Raw genomic sequence first — 19,355 nt, 5'->3', positions numbered from 1 at the left:
CATATCAGCAACGAGGTAGGATCCAACTTCCTCTTTTCCCAGATGGTTACCCAGTTGTCTCCACACCATCTACTGAATAATTCATCTTTTCCCCACAGATTTGAAATGTCATTTGTAGCATATACTAAATTCCCACATACATATGAGTGCTTTTCTGGACTCTGTTCTGTATCAGAGAATTTGTCTATTCATTGGCCACTGCGTTTTTTAAAAATTATGGTGCCTTTATATTTTCATATTTATAGTATTCTCTTAATCACCCTCTTTGTCCCATTTGAACTTTAGAACTAGTCTGTTTTTTTAAGAAAAATTGATACTATTTTTATTTGGATCACATCAAGTGTTTATATGAACTTATGGAGAATTGACATCCTGATAATGATGTCAGTAATAATATTAATCGTTCTATCGAAATACAGGAGTAGATGCCTTTCCACTGCTTCGTGCTTTTTTTACATCTCTGTAATATTTTTAAGTTTTCTTCATTTAAAAGTTCTTGCATGCACATTTATTCCTACATAGATTCATAAGTATTTTCTATTTTTTGGTTCCTTTTATAAATGGACTCTTTTCCATTCTTTTCTATATATATTTATGATGTGAATATATATTTGTTAGTATATACTATAATATATGGGAATTATATTTACCACATAAATAACAAATTATATAATTTTTAAACTAAACTCCAGACTTTATTCGGATCCACTAGTTTGCCCACTCACATCCTCGTTCTGTTCCCAGATCCCACATTCCATGTGGTTGTCATGCCTGCTGAGTCTCCTCTGGTCTGTGACAGTTTCTCGGACTTTGTTTTTCCTGACCTTAACAATTTCAAGGAGTACTGGCCAGGTATCTTGTAGACTACCCCTCAATTTGGGTTTGTCTGATGTTTTTCTCTCGGTAGATGGGGTTGTGGGTTTTTAGGAAGAAGACCAGAGAGGTGCCCTTGTCGTCACATCATGTCAGGGGTACACGCTCTCAACATGACTTATCACTGTCACACTGGCCTGGATCACTTGGCCAAGGTCGTGTCTGCAGCCTCCTCCCCTGAGAAGTTACCTTCACCCCTTTTCCATACTCTTCCTTAGAAGCAAGTCACTAAGTGCCGCCTACACTCAGAAAGAGCGTGGGGGCAGGGAGTAGCTGCATAAATTATTTGGAATTCTTCTGGAAAGAAGATCTGTTTCTTCTCGGGCATTTATTTATTCATTCAGTCCTATCAGTTTGGACTCATGGATATTTATTTTATAATTTGGGCTTAATTCAAAAGTACATTATTTATTTTGTTGCTTAAATTGTTCCAGCTTTGGCCATTGGGAGCTCTTTCAGGCAGGCTCTGTGTCCCTTTGACATGCCACCGTCCTTTTGTTTCTTTGGAGCATTCCCTTACTTTCTGATATTTCAAGATGCTGCAGGCTCATCTTGTGTTTGTCCTGCTCCAACCCTGGCCTCAGCCATTTCTCCAACGAGCCTGGTTCCTTTCCCTGGAGAGTGGTCTTAGAGACCGAGATCTGGGTGCTGGGTGTGCTTGTTATTCTATGGTGGCCCTTCAGCAGACAGATCCAGGAAATCTGTGTGTGCATGCATACCCACATAGACATGCCTACACCTCCATTAGGTTTTGTAACTAATAGCTATTTGCATATAAAAACGAAATTGTTTCATGTGTACAAATTTTGTTCCCCTCCAAGCCTTACTAAATTGTCTTGTTTTCCTCTTTGTATCATCTCATCTCACCCCACAACAACTCTATGAAGTCAAGACCATTATTGTCCCCTTTATAGAGAAGGAAACTGAGGCTCAGAGAATTCAAGTAACTTGCACAGACGACACACCCCTGGGAGGAGGTTTCAAACCCAAGAGGTCTCACTTTGGGGGCCTGCAAGCTCTGCCCTCATGGCTGTAAGACCCCACTGGCCTTCAGGAAGCTAACCAGCTACACTCAATGCGCAGCATTATGATGATGACCAAGGACCCACTAGGCGCCAGGCATCTCAGAGGTAGGGGCGCCTGCCCATTCAGGGCTTAGGAAGTAAGTTACTGCTGGGACAAGTGGTGTGGAGCTGTGATCAACAGGCAAGACAGACCATGATTAATGGTCAGTGGAATGGCCCAGATGGCTGGGCCAGAGGAGTCCAGAGCAAGTACCCCTGGGAGCTGAATGCAATGCAGGGTGCTCAACCCCAGGGAAGGGCTGAAATCAGGGCTTCCCCAGTTGGGAAGAAGCCATGTGGCAAAGATCAGGCAGTAGTGGGGACATCCTGTCATGGGGGGCTAGGGCAATGATCGAGGGGACACAGAATTCTCTACCAGTGCCTGTCCCTCTCAACCACCACCCAGCCCACCCCACTTAGTGTGGCTTAGTCCTTCAGGGCTCAGCTTAGGTGTGTCACCAGGCCCTTCCTGAGCCCCTACCATCAGCCAGGCTGGTGCCTGCCCCCGGTCCCCTCAGCCCACAGACCTGAACCAGCCCAGTGCTCCTGTTTCCATCTGTCTGTGCCTGGTTGCATGTCTGTCTCCCTGACAAGTCACGGAGGGCAGGCCGTATGCGCAGCACCACGTCCCATGTGCTGAAGGAGCAGATGTGTGGATGCTTGGTGGGTGCTCCCTGGAGCAGCGGACAGGAGCATGGGAACCATGGTGCAGCAGCCAGCAGCCTGACTGCCCCTCCTTGGGGAGGGAGGGAGGGGACCAATGAGAGAAACTTTGAAATTCACATCCCAGGCTGACAGGCAGCCCAAGTTGTCTGGCTTGCTAGCTTTGGGAAGCCTGGCACCAGGGCTGCCCACTCCTGTCACAGCTAAGCTCAGCCCCTTTGGGTGACAGGGGGCCTTCCTCAAAGTCCCTCCTCACGGGGCCATGGGCTCCAGCTGACCTCTTCCTGAAGCCCCTTTGGCCCCTGGGCCCAGATGAAGTTGAGTTTCTCAGAAAGTCAGGCAGTGGCCCAAGGTCCTGGGTTCCAGTCCACGGGCTGCCATTTTCCTGCTGAACAATTTTGGGCCAATCATCACATCCCTCTGAGTCTCGATGAGCACGCAGCCGTGGGTCAGGGCTTGGCACAAGCACATCATAGGTCCTTGGCAAATGGGAACTGCTGTTAGTGATGCTGATGCAAGAGTCTACTAGGGAATGTGTCAGCCCAGCGGAGTGTGCAGCTCTGTGGGAGCTTTAGGACAGCCCCTGTCCACAGTGTCCTCCATCGTTCCAAAACCACACACTGAGAAAGCACATGGGGACTCAGAGCCACCTCACACACAGCCCTGTTTTTGGTTCCTGAAGAAGCCCTGCCCAAGGAGGTACTCTGTCAGAATGTGAAGCAAGGAAGGTTTTCCAGAGGAAAGACACCCAGAACTGGCTCCCAAGGGTGTGCAGGAGCAAGGAGAGAGGATGCTCCGGGCAGGGAAGGGGGACAGTGCCAAGAACCTTAAGGCAGACTGTGCTGATGTCAGTCCCACATCCTGCTGAGTGCCAAAAGGGACGGGGTGCTTAGTTTATTTACTCCCTGCCTTGTTCCCCAAAGGAAGTGAGGCAGCTCACAAACCCCAAAAGCCTGAAAAGAGGAGAAATCTAGTGAAGGGAAAAGTCATGGTGCAAAAGGAAGAGGAAGTCAGGGGTCCCCACTCACCGGGCTTTAAGATCTGGAACACCTGCCAGAGGTAGCTGCAAGTCTGGCTCTCAGCTCCCTAGTGGCTGAGGAGAAGAGTGAAAGCAGACCCAGGGCCCTGATCCAGTGTGAAAGGACGAAAACACACTCACTGGTCTGGAGAAACACCTCTGGTTGCCATCACCTGCTGCTTCTCCACTCCATGGTTTACCTCCTCCTCTCTCTTCCACCTCCTCCAGGCTTCGGTGGGCACGTTGTCTGTGCTCTTACAGTTCCTGGATCCCATGTGTTCAGAACCTTCTCTCCTAAGGCAAGACTTTCTTTCTTTTTTAAATGCATCTCAGCACCCTGGCAAGCAGTAAGATTGAGAATATTTTCTGAAGAGACAGATAAGTGAAATCCTTGGGCAGCACAGGAACATGGAGATGTCTGTGCATCTCTCCCAGTACCTGGGCATCTGGTCAGAGACGTGGGAGCCCCCTCTGCAGGCAGGAGGCAAGCAGAAGCAGAGGGTGGGCAAACCCAGACTTTCCAAGCTGTGATGCGGAAAAAGCTTCTCACCAGGCCCCAGGGAGCGGGCATTTGGGCTTTGAGGGAAGCTGCAGGTGGAGACTTGGGCAGAAAAGTTGGCCTTAGCAGGGACCAAGGTGGTGTTGGCCAATTGCTGGATCTTTCAGCCTTGTTGGGACAGGGATTTGGGGCTGAGCTGCTGTGACCCAGTGGGTACTCACTCAGCACCCTCTCTCCCGCCCTCCCTCAGTGACGGCCATTTGACATGGCGGGGGTGTGGGGGCTCCTCAGAGGGACCACAAGGCTGCAGGTCAGGGGCCATCCACTTCCCCCAACCCTGGAGAGTCCCCTCTCGGGCCTGTGTTCTCTCTCAAACGGAGATACCAGGTGGAGCCTGTGGCTTCCAGGATCACCATCACGTAGGTAACAGTTTAGTAAAAAGCCTGGCATGTAGTAAGTTCTCAAGAAACGGTGTCTGCCTTTGATGGATGCGGAGCCGAGAGCCAGCGCAGTGCGGCGACTCGCCCAAGGTCACACAGCCAGGGCTGGATCCGACCCCGGGCGGCCTGACTCCGGCGGGCCGGGGTTTGTCTCGAGCCAGCTTGGGGAGCGGTGTTTGGAGGAGCGGACGCGGACGTGGGCGGGAAGGGACTTCTATTTTGGAACCGGTGAGAGGATCGCTGTTCGCCGAGAGGGTGGGTTTCTCCCCGGGCTCCCTGCGCCCCAGTCACCTTCTTGCGACCCTTCCCGGGAGGGGCGTCCTGGGCGGGTAGGGGGAGGTGGGAGAGGTGGGCGGGCGGTTACCTCATCGCTGCCTCCCGGAGGCTCCGCTCGCTCGCTCGCTCGCACCGCCGGCTGGGGCGGCGACTCCGGGCGCTGGAGCGAGAGAAGGACGGAGGGACGGAGGCGCCGAGAGGCAGAGCTGCCCCGCGCCCCGCGCCGCTGTGGACCCGCGCGGCCGGGAGGTCGGACCTCGGTGCCTGCGCTGCCCGTGGCGCCTCCGGTCGCGCTGCGGGGCCGAGGCGGTGTCTGCGCGCCGCGCGCCGGCTCATCTCTCCAGAGCTTCTGCACCCGCCGGAGCTGCTCGTGCGTCCGCCGTCGGCCTGCGCGGCTGTCTGTCCGGCCTCCCGCCGCCAGCTCCGTCCCCTGACCTGGCCTCGTCGGGCCCCGGGTGCGCCGGGGGGCGATGAGGAGTGAGGCGGGGCTGGGGCGCACGGGGCAGGGCGCACGGCGCGGCGCCGGCCCATGAGGCTTCCCAGCGCGGGGCGCGGCAGCGCGCGCGGGCCATGGGGGGCAGCCTGCGGGTGGCCGTGCTGGGCGCCCCGGGTGTGGGCAAGACGGCCATCATCCGTCAGTTCCTGTTCGGAGACTACCCCGAGCGCCACCGGCCCACGGACGGGCCGCGCCTCTACCGGCCCGCGGTGCTGCTCGACGGCGCTGTCTACGACCTCAGCATCCGGGACGGCGACGGCGCTGGCCCGGGTGTGAGCCCCGGGGGTCCAGAGGTAGCGGCTCCACGGGCGGGTCAGGGCGTTTGACAGCGTGTGTGTGTGGGGGGGTGCTCGGTGCACACGTGCGCGTCCGCGTGGACAGCCCTGGGATGTCTGACTGGGTTCATGCATAGGAGGATGAATGTGTGTCCTGGTCTACGTATGTCTCACCCCTTCTCGCCGGCCTGGAGGCTCCCAAGACCAGGCCCGAAGCCCCGGTTTGCAAAGTGGCTTCTTCTCCCTCGCCTAAGTGCCTTTCTTTGCCTGCCTCCGCTGGCGGGTCCGGATCAGCGCGTAGCGGAGCATGGTCGCGCTTCCCTGAGAGAGAGCTTTGTGTGTTTGCGGCCTTGAGCAGGGCCGCAGTGGGAGAGGTTGGGGCCAGACACAGGGGTGTACTTCCTCGGGGGGTCATTCTCTGCTCCCTCATTCCTGTTATCTGGAGCAAAGACCCGTTTGGTAATTTGTGCAAAGTCCAGGACAGACTGAATCCTTGGAGCCGGACGCCTCCGAGAGGTGAAGAGGAAAGAACAGGCAGGATTAAGCAAGGCTTCCTGGAGGGGGTGGCATTTGGGCTGAACCTGGAAGGATGAGTGAAGTTTTGATTTAAAAAAGTGGCAAAAGCCTTCCAGCTGGAAAGGACAGCTTGTGCTTAGGCCGGAGCCTAAATGTGTACAGCTGCCGACAATCAGTGTTCTCCGAGGGCTGGGGTAACACGGGGCCGCGAGCTTTGGAATTAATCTGAAGGCAGTAGTAACCAGAGCTAGGGTCTAGGGAGGGGAGGGGCCTGACCCAAGCTGAGCTGTGGAAAGCTGGGAGGAGGAGGAAGAGGATAGGGGGTGGGCAGAGAGGAGACCGGGAGTGAAGGAGGTGACCGGCTTCAGGCACTGCTTGTAAATTTCTACCCTGACGGCCATGAGGACAGTGGGGCCCAGGGAGCTGGCGGGAGAGGGCGCACAGATGGGGATGGGGATGGGGACGGCCGAGGCCTGAGGATGAACTATGAGTTCACCGTCGAGGCCCCTGCAGAAGGTCAGGGCGTGGGAGCGTGGGAAGGGGGCTCCGGCAAACCCCGGCCTCCCGCCCCCAGGAGTGGCAGGATCCTAAGGACTGGAGCTTGCAGGACACGGACGCCTTCGTGCTCGTCTACGACATCTGCAGCCCGGACAGCTTCGACTACGTGAAGGCGCTGCGGCAGCGCATCGCCGAGACCAGGTGGGGGCGCGGCCCGAGCTGTGGGTGCGGAGGAGAGGGGTGGGGAGCTTTTGCCAGTCTGGCTGGGCCTTTGCCCGAGGGGATTGGGTGGGTCCTTCCGCTGCCATGGGTCGGGTCTCAGGCCTGCCGGGCCAGGCCTTTGTCCATGGGAAGGTCTCCAGCTGTATCTGGTGTTTGGGCCACGCGGGTCTGGTGTTTGCTGGGGGTCTCTGGCCACAGGAGGGGATGCTCCTGAGTGTCTATACCCACTGGGGGGATTCAACGGCCGTGGGATCCCGCGGCCCTCATCCCCATCTGGCCCCCAGGCCGGCGGGCGCACCGGAGGCGCCCATCCTCGTGGTAGGCAACAAGCGGGACCGGCAGCGGCTGCGCTTCGGGCCTCGGCGCGCGCTGGCCGCCCTGGTGCGCAGAGGCTGGCGCTGCGGCTACCTCGAGTGCTCCGCCAAGTACAACTGGCACGTGCTGCGTCTCTTCCGCGAGCTGCTGCGCTGCGCTCTGGTGCGCGCCCGCCCTGCGCACCCGGCCCTGCGCCTGCAGGGGGCGCTGCACCCGGCGCGCTGCAGCCTCATGTGACCGAATTGGACGCCGCCGCCAATGGGGGGGGGGGGGGGGGGGCGGAGGGCCAACGCCTATTTGACTGGAACAACCAGGGACCTGGATTGGACGAGATCGCCCAACTTCTCTCGGATTGGACAGAACAGAGTTTTTTCCGTGATTGGATGAGGAAAGCTCCCACCCAGTCTCCTGGGCGACAGGCTTCTCTTTGAGCCTCATTGGACCCAGCCAGGCCCCAGGCCCCAGTGGACAAGGTCAGTCTTTTCTGGACCTCACTGCGTCATGATCCCATTGGATGGAAGGGAACTGGCTATGAACCTGATTGGAAGCTCTCAGACTACTCCTGGAGTTTCACTGGACAAACTCTTAAGTCACGCCTCTCAGGAGGTAATAAAGGACAATTCACATGCACCTGGCATTTCTGGGATGGGCAAGGTAAACTGAGTCCTGGAGGTCAGAGCTGCCAGGCATTACCCCCTGTCACTTAACTCCAAAATCCCAACTTGTAATGAGGGCCCCAGAACGATGTGATGGCCCCAAGGCTGAGTCCCCAAGAAGCAGACACAAGTAGCTGAAACAATACTTTACTGTCAGGCTCTGCAGGGCCACAGGACCTCGGAAGGGGTCCTCACTGGGCTGGCCCGGCCTCCTCTAAGGCATTCAATAATATTAGTAATTAAATAGCAATGCTCATCCCCCAACCGGAATGTACAACAGAGGTCCCATTGTGCCATGTGGTCCCAAGGGGTCTGGTCCCATGAGGTCTGGTACCCGAGAGGCAGGGGGGGCTCCCTGATGCAGTGGGGTTAAGGCCACAAAGGAAAAGGAGAAGGAATGGGGACCTGGGGACAGCTGGGCTGGTCCATCACATCCAGGAATCTGGCTCAGCTCTTGGGCTGACCGAGTGCAGGGCATGCCAGGCCCTGGGCTCCGTGGGTCCAGATGGGCGGCGGGGGCCCTGGGGTGTGGGAATGCGTGAGGGTTTTCGGTCTGGCTGTGTATCCATCCGGCCCCGTGCCCAGGTCCTTGGCAGTTCCGGGCCGGCCAGGGGCCTCCCAGGTGCATCTGGTGGGCCCCCTACACCAGGGCAGGGGCTGCCTTCATCAGAAGAGCTGGACAGGGCTGGGCCTCGGGGCCCAGGCAGCCCATTGGCCATCCGGCCAGAGTCTCCGGGTTGGCCACACTTGCCACCCAGGACGCTGAGGGACGAAGAGGAAGAGCTGGAGGAACAGTAGGCCGAGTCAGGAGCTGGAGGGTCTGGGGCCCGAGCTGGGTCAGGGGCTGGTCCAGTGGGGCTCCCGCCAGCAGCAGCCTGAAGGGCTCGGGCATTGGCCAGGAACTCCTCTTCCAGGCGCCGGAAGAGCTGCTGCTCCTGCTGCGGGTCAAGCTGCAGGGGTGTGCGGAAGACACTGGCCGGTGTGGTGCCCAACTCTGGACTGGGGCTGGAGACCCGGGGAGGCCGGGGGGCTGCAGGGCTGCGCGCACGGGGGGTCTGGGGACTGCCTCTGCCCCGTGGCACCCACGAGTGCTGCCCATCTCGGTCCCTACGCACGAGCAGCACAGCCTGCTCCTCACGGCTCTGGCTCCGGGCCCGCCGGGCGGGGCTGGGGGCTGACAGCTGGGATCCCCTGCCTCCCAACGCCCCACGGGGCCGCCCCCGATCCAGCCGGTCTCGGGACTGGCTGCGCGGGGCAGGGGGCCGTCTCGGGGAGGCTGGGGTGCCTGTGGTCAACCGCCGGCTGGGCCGCTCCCTCCTGGGGCCAGTGCCTGAGTCGTCACTGCGGGCACCAAGAGGGCCACTCTGGGCTGAGGAGGCTGAGGAGTCGCTGTCCCCGGAGTAGCGGCGGGAGCGGGGATGGGGGGGCAGCTGGTCCCGGGCCCTGGGGCAGGGGAACAAGAGAGAGGGATGGGGCACCTTGGAGAGAGGACTTGTGCAGAAAGGGCAGGGGGAGGAACGAACCAGCAGATCTGTGGTTGGGGGGGCTGGGAAGACACCTGTGGTAGTGGTGGGGTGTTGGTGGGGGCCGTCAAGGGCTTCTGTCTGTCCTGGGGACTTCCAAGGAGAAGTAAGAGACACTGCAGCAGCTTCCTGCAGCCAGCCTCTCCCCCACCCCAAGGCAGCGGAAGAGGTAAGGCCTCCGGGCCCTCAGCTCCTGCTCCCCAGGCCTCCCGTTTCCTGGGCAGGCCAGAGGGAAGCAGGGTTGGACTGGCCGCCACCCAGCCCCCAGGGCCCGCCCCAGCTGTGTTGTTCCTTTGGTTGGGTTGCCATGGAGATGGGAAGCCATGCCCGCCCCCACCCACGGGAACTTTTCCCAGGGTGTGAGTCACTCTGGAGCACAGGCTCCTTTGTCATCCGGGCCAGGGCGGACGCCCCCCCACCCCCACTCCATGTCCTCCTGCCTCTCACCTGAGCGGGGTCTCGAGCCCGTCCTTTGAGCTGCGTAAGCTAATGGGTGTCACCTCGGGCCGGGAGCCCCGGCGCTCACCCCCAGGGGCTGGGCTACCAGCACGGGGGCTGGGTGTGGGCGACACCCTCTGTGGGGAGAAGGTGCGGGCCCTCAGCTGGGGTGGACGGTGGCCTGCGGGAAGAGAAGATGGGTGGCCTGTGAGGGGTGGGACCACAGAGATGAAACCCCCACCCTCTCACCCACCCGCCCACGTCTGGTTGGCACTGACCTGAGGAACAGCGGCAAGGGTCGTGCTTGTCCAGGTAGTGCTCCAGCGTGTCCCAGCCGCCACCCACACGTACCATCACGTGGCTCCTCAGCACCTGTGGGAGCCGGCGTGCGCAGGTCACCGCCTTCCCCTGGGCCTGGCAGCCCACCCCCTAGGCTGCCACCTGCCGAGGCAGCCCCTCGCTCTTACCCGCACAAAGATGAGCAAGCTGGAGTCTCCCACGCGGTACTTCCCCTCGGAAACCTTGATCATGGGAAACTGATCTGGGCAGGTGCATCGGCCTAAGATCTCCCTCACCTGAGGCCAGAGAGGAGAGGCTGGGGGTCAGGGGTCAAATCCCTCCTTCTGGGGCCTGATGTCAGCAGCTCAGGGTCAGGAGGAAGTAAGTCCTCTGGGGAACGGGGACATGGACTGTGTTGCCCCAGACGTGGGTGCAGCCTCTACACTTGACCTTTACCAGCTCTCCTTTCTCTTTGGCTAGCAGGGGTCAGGGAACTGAGCAGGATAAGATGGCGGAGCTGTGGTCAGGCCAGGGTCTGTGCCAAGGAGGAGCCCTGGAGCCTGTCCTCACTCCCCCTTCACCCCCTTCACAGACATGAAGGCTCAGGCCCACAGGGAGGCCAGGTCCTGGGAGGAGGCAGGTCATAGGACACGAGTGTTGGGGGCCCACACCACACTGAGGTGGGGGTGCCACAGACACGAGGGGCACACACACACCAACATGCACACACAGGCCACCCGCCCAGCAAGCACACGTCTGCCCACATGCCCCCCCAGGCTGGGAGCTGCCAGGCTGGCTATGTGGGCGGCCCTGCCCGCCTCAGCGCCCACAGCAGAACCAGAGGAAATGAGCAGGTGGGGCCTTGCGCGACTCCAGCCCAGGACAGGGGTGGGGCGGGGTGGAGCCTCTGCCCACGGCCAGGCGGCTACCCGCCTCCAGGACGGGCACATCATAGTCCTGACCTCCTGATAAGAAGGAAACTCTTGGCCCAGCCATGGGGGTGTCAGGGACACCTAGGTCCTAGGAGGAGGAGGGAGCCGGGGTCAGGGTCCCGCACATCTATGCTCGGAGCAGAACTAATCCTGCAGCTCCCACAGCAGCAGCAGCTCCGGGCTTGGCTTCCCAGATAAGTGATAAGGGCCCTGGGGAGTGGGATGGGCCTGCAGAGCCCCTGGGAGCTTCCTAGGCATTCACTGAGCGCCTGCTCTGTACCAGGCACCTTGCCCAGGGCCAAGAGTCTCAGGCACCCACTCAACCTCACGCTCCATGATGTTGTGGCTGCAACTGTCTAGCACTGGAGCGCAGGGAGGGCATACAGGAGGTGCTCAAATCCTGTGGCCCCTGGAGGAAGGCATACACAGCACTTATCTAGCGCACGGTTAGCGCCCAAAGGAAGGCGGGAGATCATTCCATGGATGCCCGGATTGTATCCCAGGCCCAGCTGGGCCGTGTGACCTCAACTGGCACCTCTCCCTCTCTGGGCCTGCTCATCTCCTTGGGGTCAGGTATACACTTGGTGCTCAACATATGCACCCTTTTCGTGGGGCCGGCTGTCCTGCAGATAGCAGGGTGGGCCCTGAGAGGTTCAAGGACCAGTTGCAGGCCTGGCTCCATGTCTGGAGCCTGGCACACAGTGCTCAGCAGAGAACTCACCAGCTCGTCGAGGTTGCGCAGGTCGCTGGGCGTCATGCGGGGCCCGCGGTGGGGAGCCCCGGGGACCGCGGTGCTTTCGGTGGGGTCCTCAGCAGCGGGGGCGTTGGGGGCCAGGGGTGCAGCGCGCAGCTCCCGCTCGATCTCCTGTTCGAACTGCACGAGGCGAGGGGCGAGCAGGCCGAGGCGGGCCCCGCGCCGCGCCACCTCCAGCAGGCACAGCACCACACTCTTCTCGTTCTTGCGCAGCACCAGGTCCTCGGTCTCGAACATGAGCACTTCGGGCACGCCCAGCTCCGTGCGGCACCAGCCGATGAAGGTGGCCACATTGTCGCGGGCCATGAAGGAGCCGGGCGCCACGCTGTGCGCCTGGAAGGCCACGCCACGGGCCGGGCGGGCAGCGGCCAAAGCGCGGGCGGCCTCTGTGACAGCGTTGGCATGCTGGCACAGGGTGGTGCCCGTGGCCAGCCCCGTCAGGAAGCCATCGCCACCACTGGGCAGACCCAGGCCGTACAGGGCGTTGAGCCACTCGGCCAGGTCCTCCTTCATGGCCTCCACATAGGCCTCACTGGAGCGGAACGGCCGCACGCTCTTGGCTGCCGAGCCCGCGATGCCCACCACTGGGTCCGCCATGCCCGGGCCAGCCGAGTCACTGTGGGCAGGGACACAGGTCAGACTGGGGTGAGGACCCAGCAAGCACTCAGGACAGACTAAGCCGCTGACCACCTGCACCCGCCTGTCATTTCAGGCCAAATGCCTGGGTTCGTGTGCCAGCTATGAAGAACTGCACCTCAGTTTCCTCGTCTGCGAAATGGGTACAATATTACCTTCCTCGTAGGATCTAATGGGATAATTTTTGGAAATGACTTAGCGTCCATAAGGGTTTGGTGTTTGGCTCTTTTAGGGGGGTAATGGGAGACCAGGCAGGGGGGGTCCCCCGTCCTTGTTGCCCGGTGTGATAGGTGAAGAGCTGAGCCCTAGAAGATGAAGCCCACGGCCGGGCGCTCACAGAGAACAGGAGAGGAACCCGATCAGACCTCAGGGAGGGGTTGGCTCCACTGCTCAGGGCTGGTGCCGACCCCACCTCCTCCCTCCTCCGGGAAGGTCCCGGGTCCTCCGTCAGCCCCCAGTTCACGAAGGACTGTGTCATTATAACAACGCCATAGCAGTAATAGTAACCGTAACCTCAGTGACCGTGGCCAGGGCTGAGCACGCAGTGATACTGTCTCCATTTTACAGATGAGGCAACTGAGGCTCGGAGAGGGTAAGAGCTCACTCAAGGTCGCAGAGCAGTGGCTGCCGGAGCAGGGCCGCGTTGCTGATCCCCAGCGCGATCCGGCAGCCCGTGGGCCGGGGCCAGGCCCCGCCTCCTCCGAGAAGCCTCCCTAGAGCCCCAGGCCGGGACTCAGAACGGCCTCCGCCAGCCCCTGCTGTCCTTTGCCTTCAGCCCAGAGAGGGTGCGGGGCCGTCCAAGGTCACACAGCCCGAGGAACACAGGCCGCAACCGTAGCCGCCAGGTCCCATCAGTGCGCGCCGGGCAGGGGGTGCTAGGGGTCCCCACGCTCACCTGGCTCATCCCGCGGCCTCGGGGAGCATCGCCCTGGCGGGGGCCGGAGCGGGGCCGGGCCGCCGCAGGGAGGCGCCGCCCGAGCAGCGCGGATCCCGGTGCCCGCGGCCTCCGCGCCCGCCGCCGCCGCCCCGCCTCCCTGGAATTCGGATCCGGCCTGGAGGGGGCGGGCGGCCGCGCTCTTAAAGGGGCCGCGCCGTTCCGGGCCGGGCAGGGCGGGCGGGGGAGGAGCTGGAGACGGAGCCTCCTGAGCGGGGCGGGCCGGGAGTCCGGTCTGAGCCGAGGGGTCCGCCAGGCGACCCTCCGAGCCCAGGCGGCCATCCCACCCAAGCTGGTTCCCACGACCCCTTCCACCCTCCTTGGTCTCCTGGGGAGAGGTTTGGAGCTTTAATTGCCCCGCAGTGGCTTCCCTAGGCGGGCCGCACGGCCCGGCGGTTCCCAGGACCCACTCAGGAAGCGATAGCGGCCGGGGGCTGCAGAGTCACCTCCGCCCGAGCAGACCTCCCCAGGCCGGATAGCTGAGGCCGCCCCGCCTCGATGGCGAGCTTCCTACCCGCAGGGTCGGCCGCGGGAGGGGGAGGCTGGCCCCGTTTTCCCACTCGGCGTCCGGCTCCTCACTGAGGACTCATTTTTAACCCTGAGTTAGGGGAACCCGTTTCTCCGGTGAGGACACTGAGGCGCAGAGGGGTAGGCAGGTGGCTGAGGCCCACGTGTCTGACGCCGCCGCCGCTACCCAGCAGGCTGGGGACCCGCCAGTCTCCGACCATCTCTCTGGCTGCCCAGGTGGGCGCAGAATAAAGCGGAGAGGGGGACAGGAGGCAGCCTGGGGCGGCCTGGCTCTGGAGGGTTAACCCCCGCTGGTTTCCTTTGCAACTATAGAGGAGGGACCTGGCCAGGATCCGCGGGAAATCCTGCCCCCTGCTGCTCCTGGGTGGGCGACGCCAGGCCTGGCTGGCTGGGCAGCAGCCTTGCTGGCCAGGCGAGGCCAGCTTGAGAGGAAGAACTGCCAAGAATAGCCAACGCTCAGAGCTTTAATAAAGCTCCTACTGTGTGCTGGACCTGCCCTGTGCCCTTGACCTGAAGGAACTGGTGAGTCACCTCCAGGAGGGACGCCGTGATGCCCAAACTAGGGCTCAGTCAGGAGAGCAGCTGATGGAGCTGGGGTGTGGACATAATTATTATGAAAATACCCTCATTCCAGGATCGGGGCATTTGTTGAGTACCTACTGTGTGCTAGACCTCCTTGTCTCACTGAGTCCTCAAGACCTTTCAAAAGGGGGGCTCTCACCCCAATGCCCTGGACACCCAGGTGGTGCAGGTCCTGCTCTGCCCTCCATCACAGACTGAGGAAGGCCCCTAACTAGTAATAGTAATGGCTGACCCTTGCACAGCACCTACTGTGTGCCGAGTCTCTTGGCTCTGGAAACCAAGAGCAAAAGGCAGGGAATGAAACAGAGCTGCCTCTCAGGGCCCGCAGTCCAGCGGGGAGGCGGCTCTGGGCTGAACCAGGCATGAGGCTGGTGAGAACAGAGAGGTGGAGCCAGGCGAGGGGCAGCAGGAGTAGGGGTGGGACTGGCCTGCGATTTACAGTCAGTGGTCAGGAGAGGAGGTGAGGGAGGCAGCTGTGTGAGATCTGGCGGGTATTTCAGGCAGAACGAACAGTCAGGGTGTGTGCTGCAGGTGGGCAGGTGCCTGGGGTGCAAGAAAGAGTGAGGCGGCCTGAGAGGCTGGAGTGGAGGGAGATAAAGGGAGGGACGAGGATAGAGAGATTGTGGACAGATGGAGTAGGGATTGGTGGGCCATGCCTCTTTTGAGGGACATGGGAGCCGTAGAGGGATTTAGAACAGGGGAGAGGTATGACCCGACTTAGGTCTTAGCAGGTTCCCTGTGGCTGCTGTGGTGGGCAGGGCAGGAGCCCCAGAGGAAACCAGGTGGTGCCAGTGGGTGGTGAGAAGATAGTGGATTCCAGCTGTCTTTTGAGGGTAGAGTTTGATAGGATGTGCTGGTGAATTGGGTGTGAATGTGAGGACAGAGGCAGGAACAACTCCCAGGTTTGGGACTTCTGGTACCCAAGGAGGAAGGGACTGCTGGAGATGGGACTGGGGAAAGCTCAGGGTGTGGATACTAAGTAATTTAATCCTCAGAATAATCCTATGAGGTATGATGCTTTTGTATGTTCTCATTTTATAATTTGGGGAAACTGAGGCCCAGAGAGGGCAAGGGATGTCTGTGGTCAGCAGATGTGCTGGAATTTGACTCTTGCTCTAGACACAGGAGAGGTCAGACTGAACCCAGACTGAACCCTGCTGTTGGTCATTGGGTGAGATGTTTAAGTTCCTGGAGCCTCAGTTGCACCATCTGTAAAATGGGGCAACAGTAGAGTCACATCATAGACTTGTGAAAAATGATAGTATTACTCCACTCAGCGCAGCTGGGGCGTACGTCCACTACTCCTCTGAGGAGGAGGGGACCAGAGGAGGACTTGCACCCCCTCCCTCCAGTCCCCGGAGCTGTGGCCTGCCATCAGAGGCCCGCTCTGACTGTAGACTCCACCATTCTGATTCTAAGACACGTGGCAGGTGTGGTGCCGACTGGGGTGGCCACACCCAGGCCCAGGCCATGGAGGGCATTGAATTTGACCCCCTCTGTGGTGTGGCAACCTCTGTTGTTCCTTGCAGGATCGAGGGAAGCCACATGAACTGCTGGAGGGACGAGCACTTTGGCTATGATTGTCCCGAGCCATCCCTGCAGGCCCCAGAGGCCACCTCGGTGTACAGAGTGCTGTGGCTCCACTGCAGGCTCGGTCTAGCTCTGGGGCCAGTGGGCACGTGGCTGGATTTCTTGCCCGCACTGCTGGGTGCCAAGGAGCAGCCTGCTCGGCCTTGGTTGCAGCTGGAGGTCGGGCAATGGCCGCGGAGTGTTCGAGCGAAGCCCTCCCCGGCGGGCCCCGGCCCTGGTACTGGGCAGCTGGGTGCTGGTTGGGTCCATTCAAAGCTCTCCAGGCTAGACGGAGACTGTGAGCACTGCCCAGGGTGGGTGAGTGACCCACAGGGGACTTCAGGCAGCTCTGTCCAGATGTGGGTCCAACCAGGACGACTGCTCCTGCCCTGGTTGTGCGAGGTGACCCCAAGCTTCCATGAGAAGAAGCAAAACCAGAAAGCCCAAGAACCTGCTGTCTGCCTCCATCGCGCTGTGTCCACGGCTTGCCCTGAGCCCGGCAGCTCTTCAGGAGCGGGGCAGGGTGGGGCAGCTCCAGAGCTGGCTGTTGGCCCTGGTGTCTGGGGGCTTGGCTCCCAGTCGCATTGGCCATTTGCCCTGGTCACTGCACTGGCCTTGGCCCTGCAGCCGCTTCAGCCCTGAAGCTCCACGTTCCTTCCTTGGAGCACGTGAGCCACTGCCTATGGACCTTTGTCCGTGGCTGGGGCACACATCAGTCTCCCCACTGACCCCACCTTTGCCCCGGTCTGCCGAGCATGGCCTAGAGGCACCATGAGGACGTGTTGTAAATTTGCGTTCCAAGTGTGACTGACCAGGAGCTCTTGGAGAGTTTGGAGCAGGGTGTGGGACTAGGCAAGACTTTATCTCTGACTTGTCCCTCCCACCTCTCCTGCTCCCCTCTGCCCCTGTCCATTCTCCTCTTCCTCCTCCCCACCTTCCCCCCACCGACCGACCGACCAGCTTTGGGCAGCCCTCTGAGACGGGGCTATGCTGCCTGAGGACATCTGAGGTCAGTGCAGTCCAGACGTTTCTTTTGGCTCAGAGAAATTGGTCTGCCTGACATAAACACCTCCATCCTAAGCCCACCCCTAGGACATGAACACCTCCTGCAGGACTGTTGAGTGCTGGTGACAAACCCTTCCCTAGGCAGAGCCAAGAGGCTACTCCTGGAGCAGTTCCAGCTCCAGGCAGGAGACAGGCAATGCCTGTCACATGCGATGGTTGTCTGTGCAGCAGTTCCCAGAGAGGGCCACTTGTCGTCCCTTAGCACCCATCGTCTCTTAGCACTGGCTGCAGGCCGGGAGGCAACGGCTCCATAAGCCCCTGGCCTTTCAGAAACAAGATGCCCCAGTGGGGAGGCAAGAGGGTGAGCACTGGAGCTCTGGAGGGAGCGTGCCCCTTACCTCGGCGAAAGGGGGGGAGTATCCTACCCACTTCAAAGGGTTAGTAGGAATTAAACGTGTTGGGGCAGTGCTCGGCATGATGCAGGAGCCGTGATGTGGTTAAGTTTGGGCCTGAGGGGTGTGAACCCTGGCTCTGATACTTCTGACGCCTGCCAAGGCTGAGGTGGGCGCGGCCTAGGCCCTTTGGAGGAACGGCGTGCCGGCAGTGGCTGGACTGCAGTGAGCAAGGCAGAGCAGGACAGCTGAGGTCACAGGGGCCTGCACGGGCCCCATCTCCTAGGGCCTTGTGGTCATGGCAAGTGTGGTGGGAGTCCCTGAAGGGTTTCAAGAATCGACTTGATTTAGGCCTCAAGAAGTCGCTCTGGCCTCTGTGGGGGAAGGGCTACAGGGGCCGAGGGAGGCAGGGAGCCCAGCAGAGGTGAGGCGGCTGGTGGAGGTGGGAGGCTGCACTGTACTTCGAAGAGAGTGATGATTGCACTGGGGGCTGGCGCAAACACGAGAACAAGGAGTCAGGAAGGACTCCAAGATTCCATTTGCTGAGATGGGGTGGAGGGAGGAGCGGGGCGGGATCCAGCCCTGCTTGCAGTGCCTCAGACACCCGGGAGGAGGTGGCACTTAGGAGGGAGCAACAGTCAGCCAGACAAGCGGTCAGAGGAGCCCTGGCACCAGCCTGCGGGTCCTCCTACATTTAGTTCAGGAAGAGGAGGCAGCAGCGAAGATCGGAGAACTGAGAAGGAACCACCACTGATTTGGCAACGTGGAGGCAAAAGACTGATTGGAAGTGGGTTCTAGAAAGGGAGAGGAGGAGGAAACTAAGGGAACAGACAAATGGTTTGGTGGCTGGATGGCAATAATGAGGGGTTAAGGGAGCGTTTTGCAAAGGTTGGAGAGCAATGCATATTCATAGGAAATGACTCAGCAATGCAGAGATGGAACCTGGGACCACAAAGCTGTGTGTTGAACATCCGTCCAGGAGGGCAGGGGAGAGTGCCCGGGACCCACCCTGGCCACCAGCAGAGCACAGGCGAGCAATGCAAACCCCGTGCGGCAGGGCCACCGTGAGCAATGAAGGACACACCAGCTCCACAGATGCTTCCCAAGGCCCTGCTCCCACTGGGCAGGGGATGGAAGAAAAAAGTGTTTCTCCCACAGTTTCTTGTGCCTGCCCCTGGCTAAAGGTGACAATCTCTCCTGGACCCTTTGGACACTAGCCAGTCTTTTTTGACTGGGAGGATGTGTTGAGGGCCGAGTTTGTTTCTTGACTGTCTGGTGATGAACTTCTTTATTCGCTGACGGAGTCACAGTGCTTACCTGGCGTCAATCTTTGAACGACTGCTATCACCCACGCACAGGAGGGCCAGACCCCAATCTACCAGCCTGGACCTGAAACAAACACTCGTCTCTTCTTGGATTTGCATAAAGGTAAGACTGACCAAAAAGGCCAAGAGGTGTAGGGTCTGGGGCTCTTCTCATCTTCTCCCTAAGTTTCAGAAACACGTCCACTGGAAAAAGCCCTGACCTCTGACCTCGCACAAAGCAACCGTTGATCTTTACAGTAGCCTCTATTTTAGTATTAGACTGTTGACCAAATTTTAAAACTCTGACATCCTAACATCAAGGAAGCTTCAACATCACTGAGTAGGAAATGAAAATAAGGGTTTCCCCACCCCGAGCTGTCACTGCGGCTGACCTTCGTCCTGCTGAGTGTGAACCCTGACTCGGAACGCACACCAAACTGCGCTGCCTGGGAGCGTCATTCACAGACGTTCATGCGAACCGAAGGGGCTTCGGAGGACTCCATGCTGCGGTGACAGAGCCTCCACACAGCCCTCCCCACTCCAAATCAGACAGACCCGGGCTATGACATCCTGCCACAAGACACGGCCCAGGGTCAAAGTGACACTCCAATCCCCTTTTCTTGGCTGGCAGCTTGTGACCCATGCTGGGCTGTCCCACCTTGTTTTCA

General features: G+C 59.8%; 2 protein-coding genes across 3 annotated transcripts; one reads left to right on the top strand and one right to left on the bottom strand.

Moving 5' to 3' along the window:
• The first annotated feature begins 5,269 nt into the window (after positions 1 to 5,269).
• RASL10A (RAS like family 10 member A) lies at positions 5,270 to 7,785 on the top strand. The gene is made up of 3 exons (XM_014835743.3): positions 5,270 to 5,622; positions 6,695 to 6,819; positions 7,125 to 7,785. The coding sequence occupies exons 1-3, from the start codon at positions 5,404 to 5,406 to the stop codon at positions 7,390 to 7,392; spliced, it is 612 nt and encodes a 203-aa protein (XP_014691229.1). The 5' UTR covers positions 5,270 to 5,403; the 3' UTR covers positions 7,393 to 7,785.
• Positions 7,786 to 7,942: 157 nt separating this feature from the next.
• On the bottom strand, positions 7,943 to 13,427 carry GAS2L1 (growth arrest specific 2 like 1). 2 transcript variants are annotated; one of them, XM_044775614.2, is made up of 6 exons: positions 13,269 to 13,427; positions 11,705 to 12,353; positions 10,240 to 10,347; positions 10,051 to 10,144; positions 9,782 to 9,953; positions 7,943 to 9,254 (listed from the first exon to the last, which is right to left on the bottom strand). In XM_044775614.2, exons 2-6 carry the CDS (start codon positions 12,332 to 12,334, stop codon positions 8,240 to 8,242), a joined length of 2,019 nt encoding a protein of 672 aa, XP_044631549.2. In that variant the 5' UTR covers positions 12,335 to 12,353; positions 13,269 to 13,427; the 3' UTR covers positions 7,943 to 8,239. The 2 variants fall into 2 exon arrangements, with proteins under 2 accessions (XP_044631549.2, XP_070372419.1); XM_070516318.1 differs by lacking the exon at positions 13,269 to 13,427 and having other exon boundaries at positions 11,705 to 12,479.
• Positions 13,428 to 19,355: the final 5,928 nt, after the last annotated feature.

This window comes from Equus asinus, chromosome 8 (assembly GCF_041296235.1).
Source record: "Equus asinus isolate D_3611 breed Donkey chromosome 8, EquAss-T2T_v2, whole genome shotgun sequence".
In the NCBI taxonomy this organism is placed as follows: Eukaryota; Metazoa; Chordata; class Mammalia; order Perissodactyla; family Equidae; genus Equus; species Equus asinus.
Note: the sequence above shows the minus strand (reverse complement) of the source record. Positions and strands in the feature narration are given on the sequence as shown.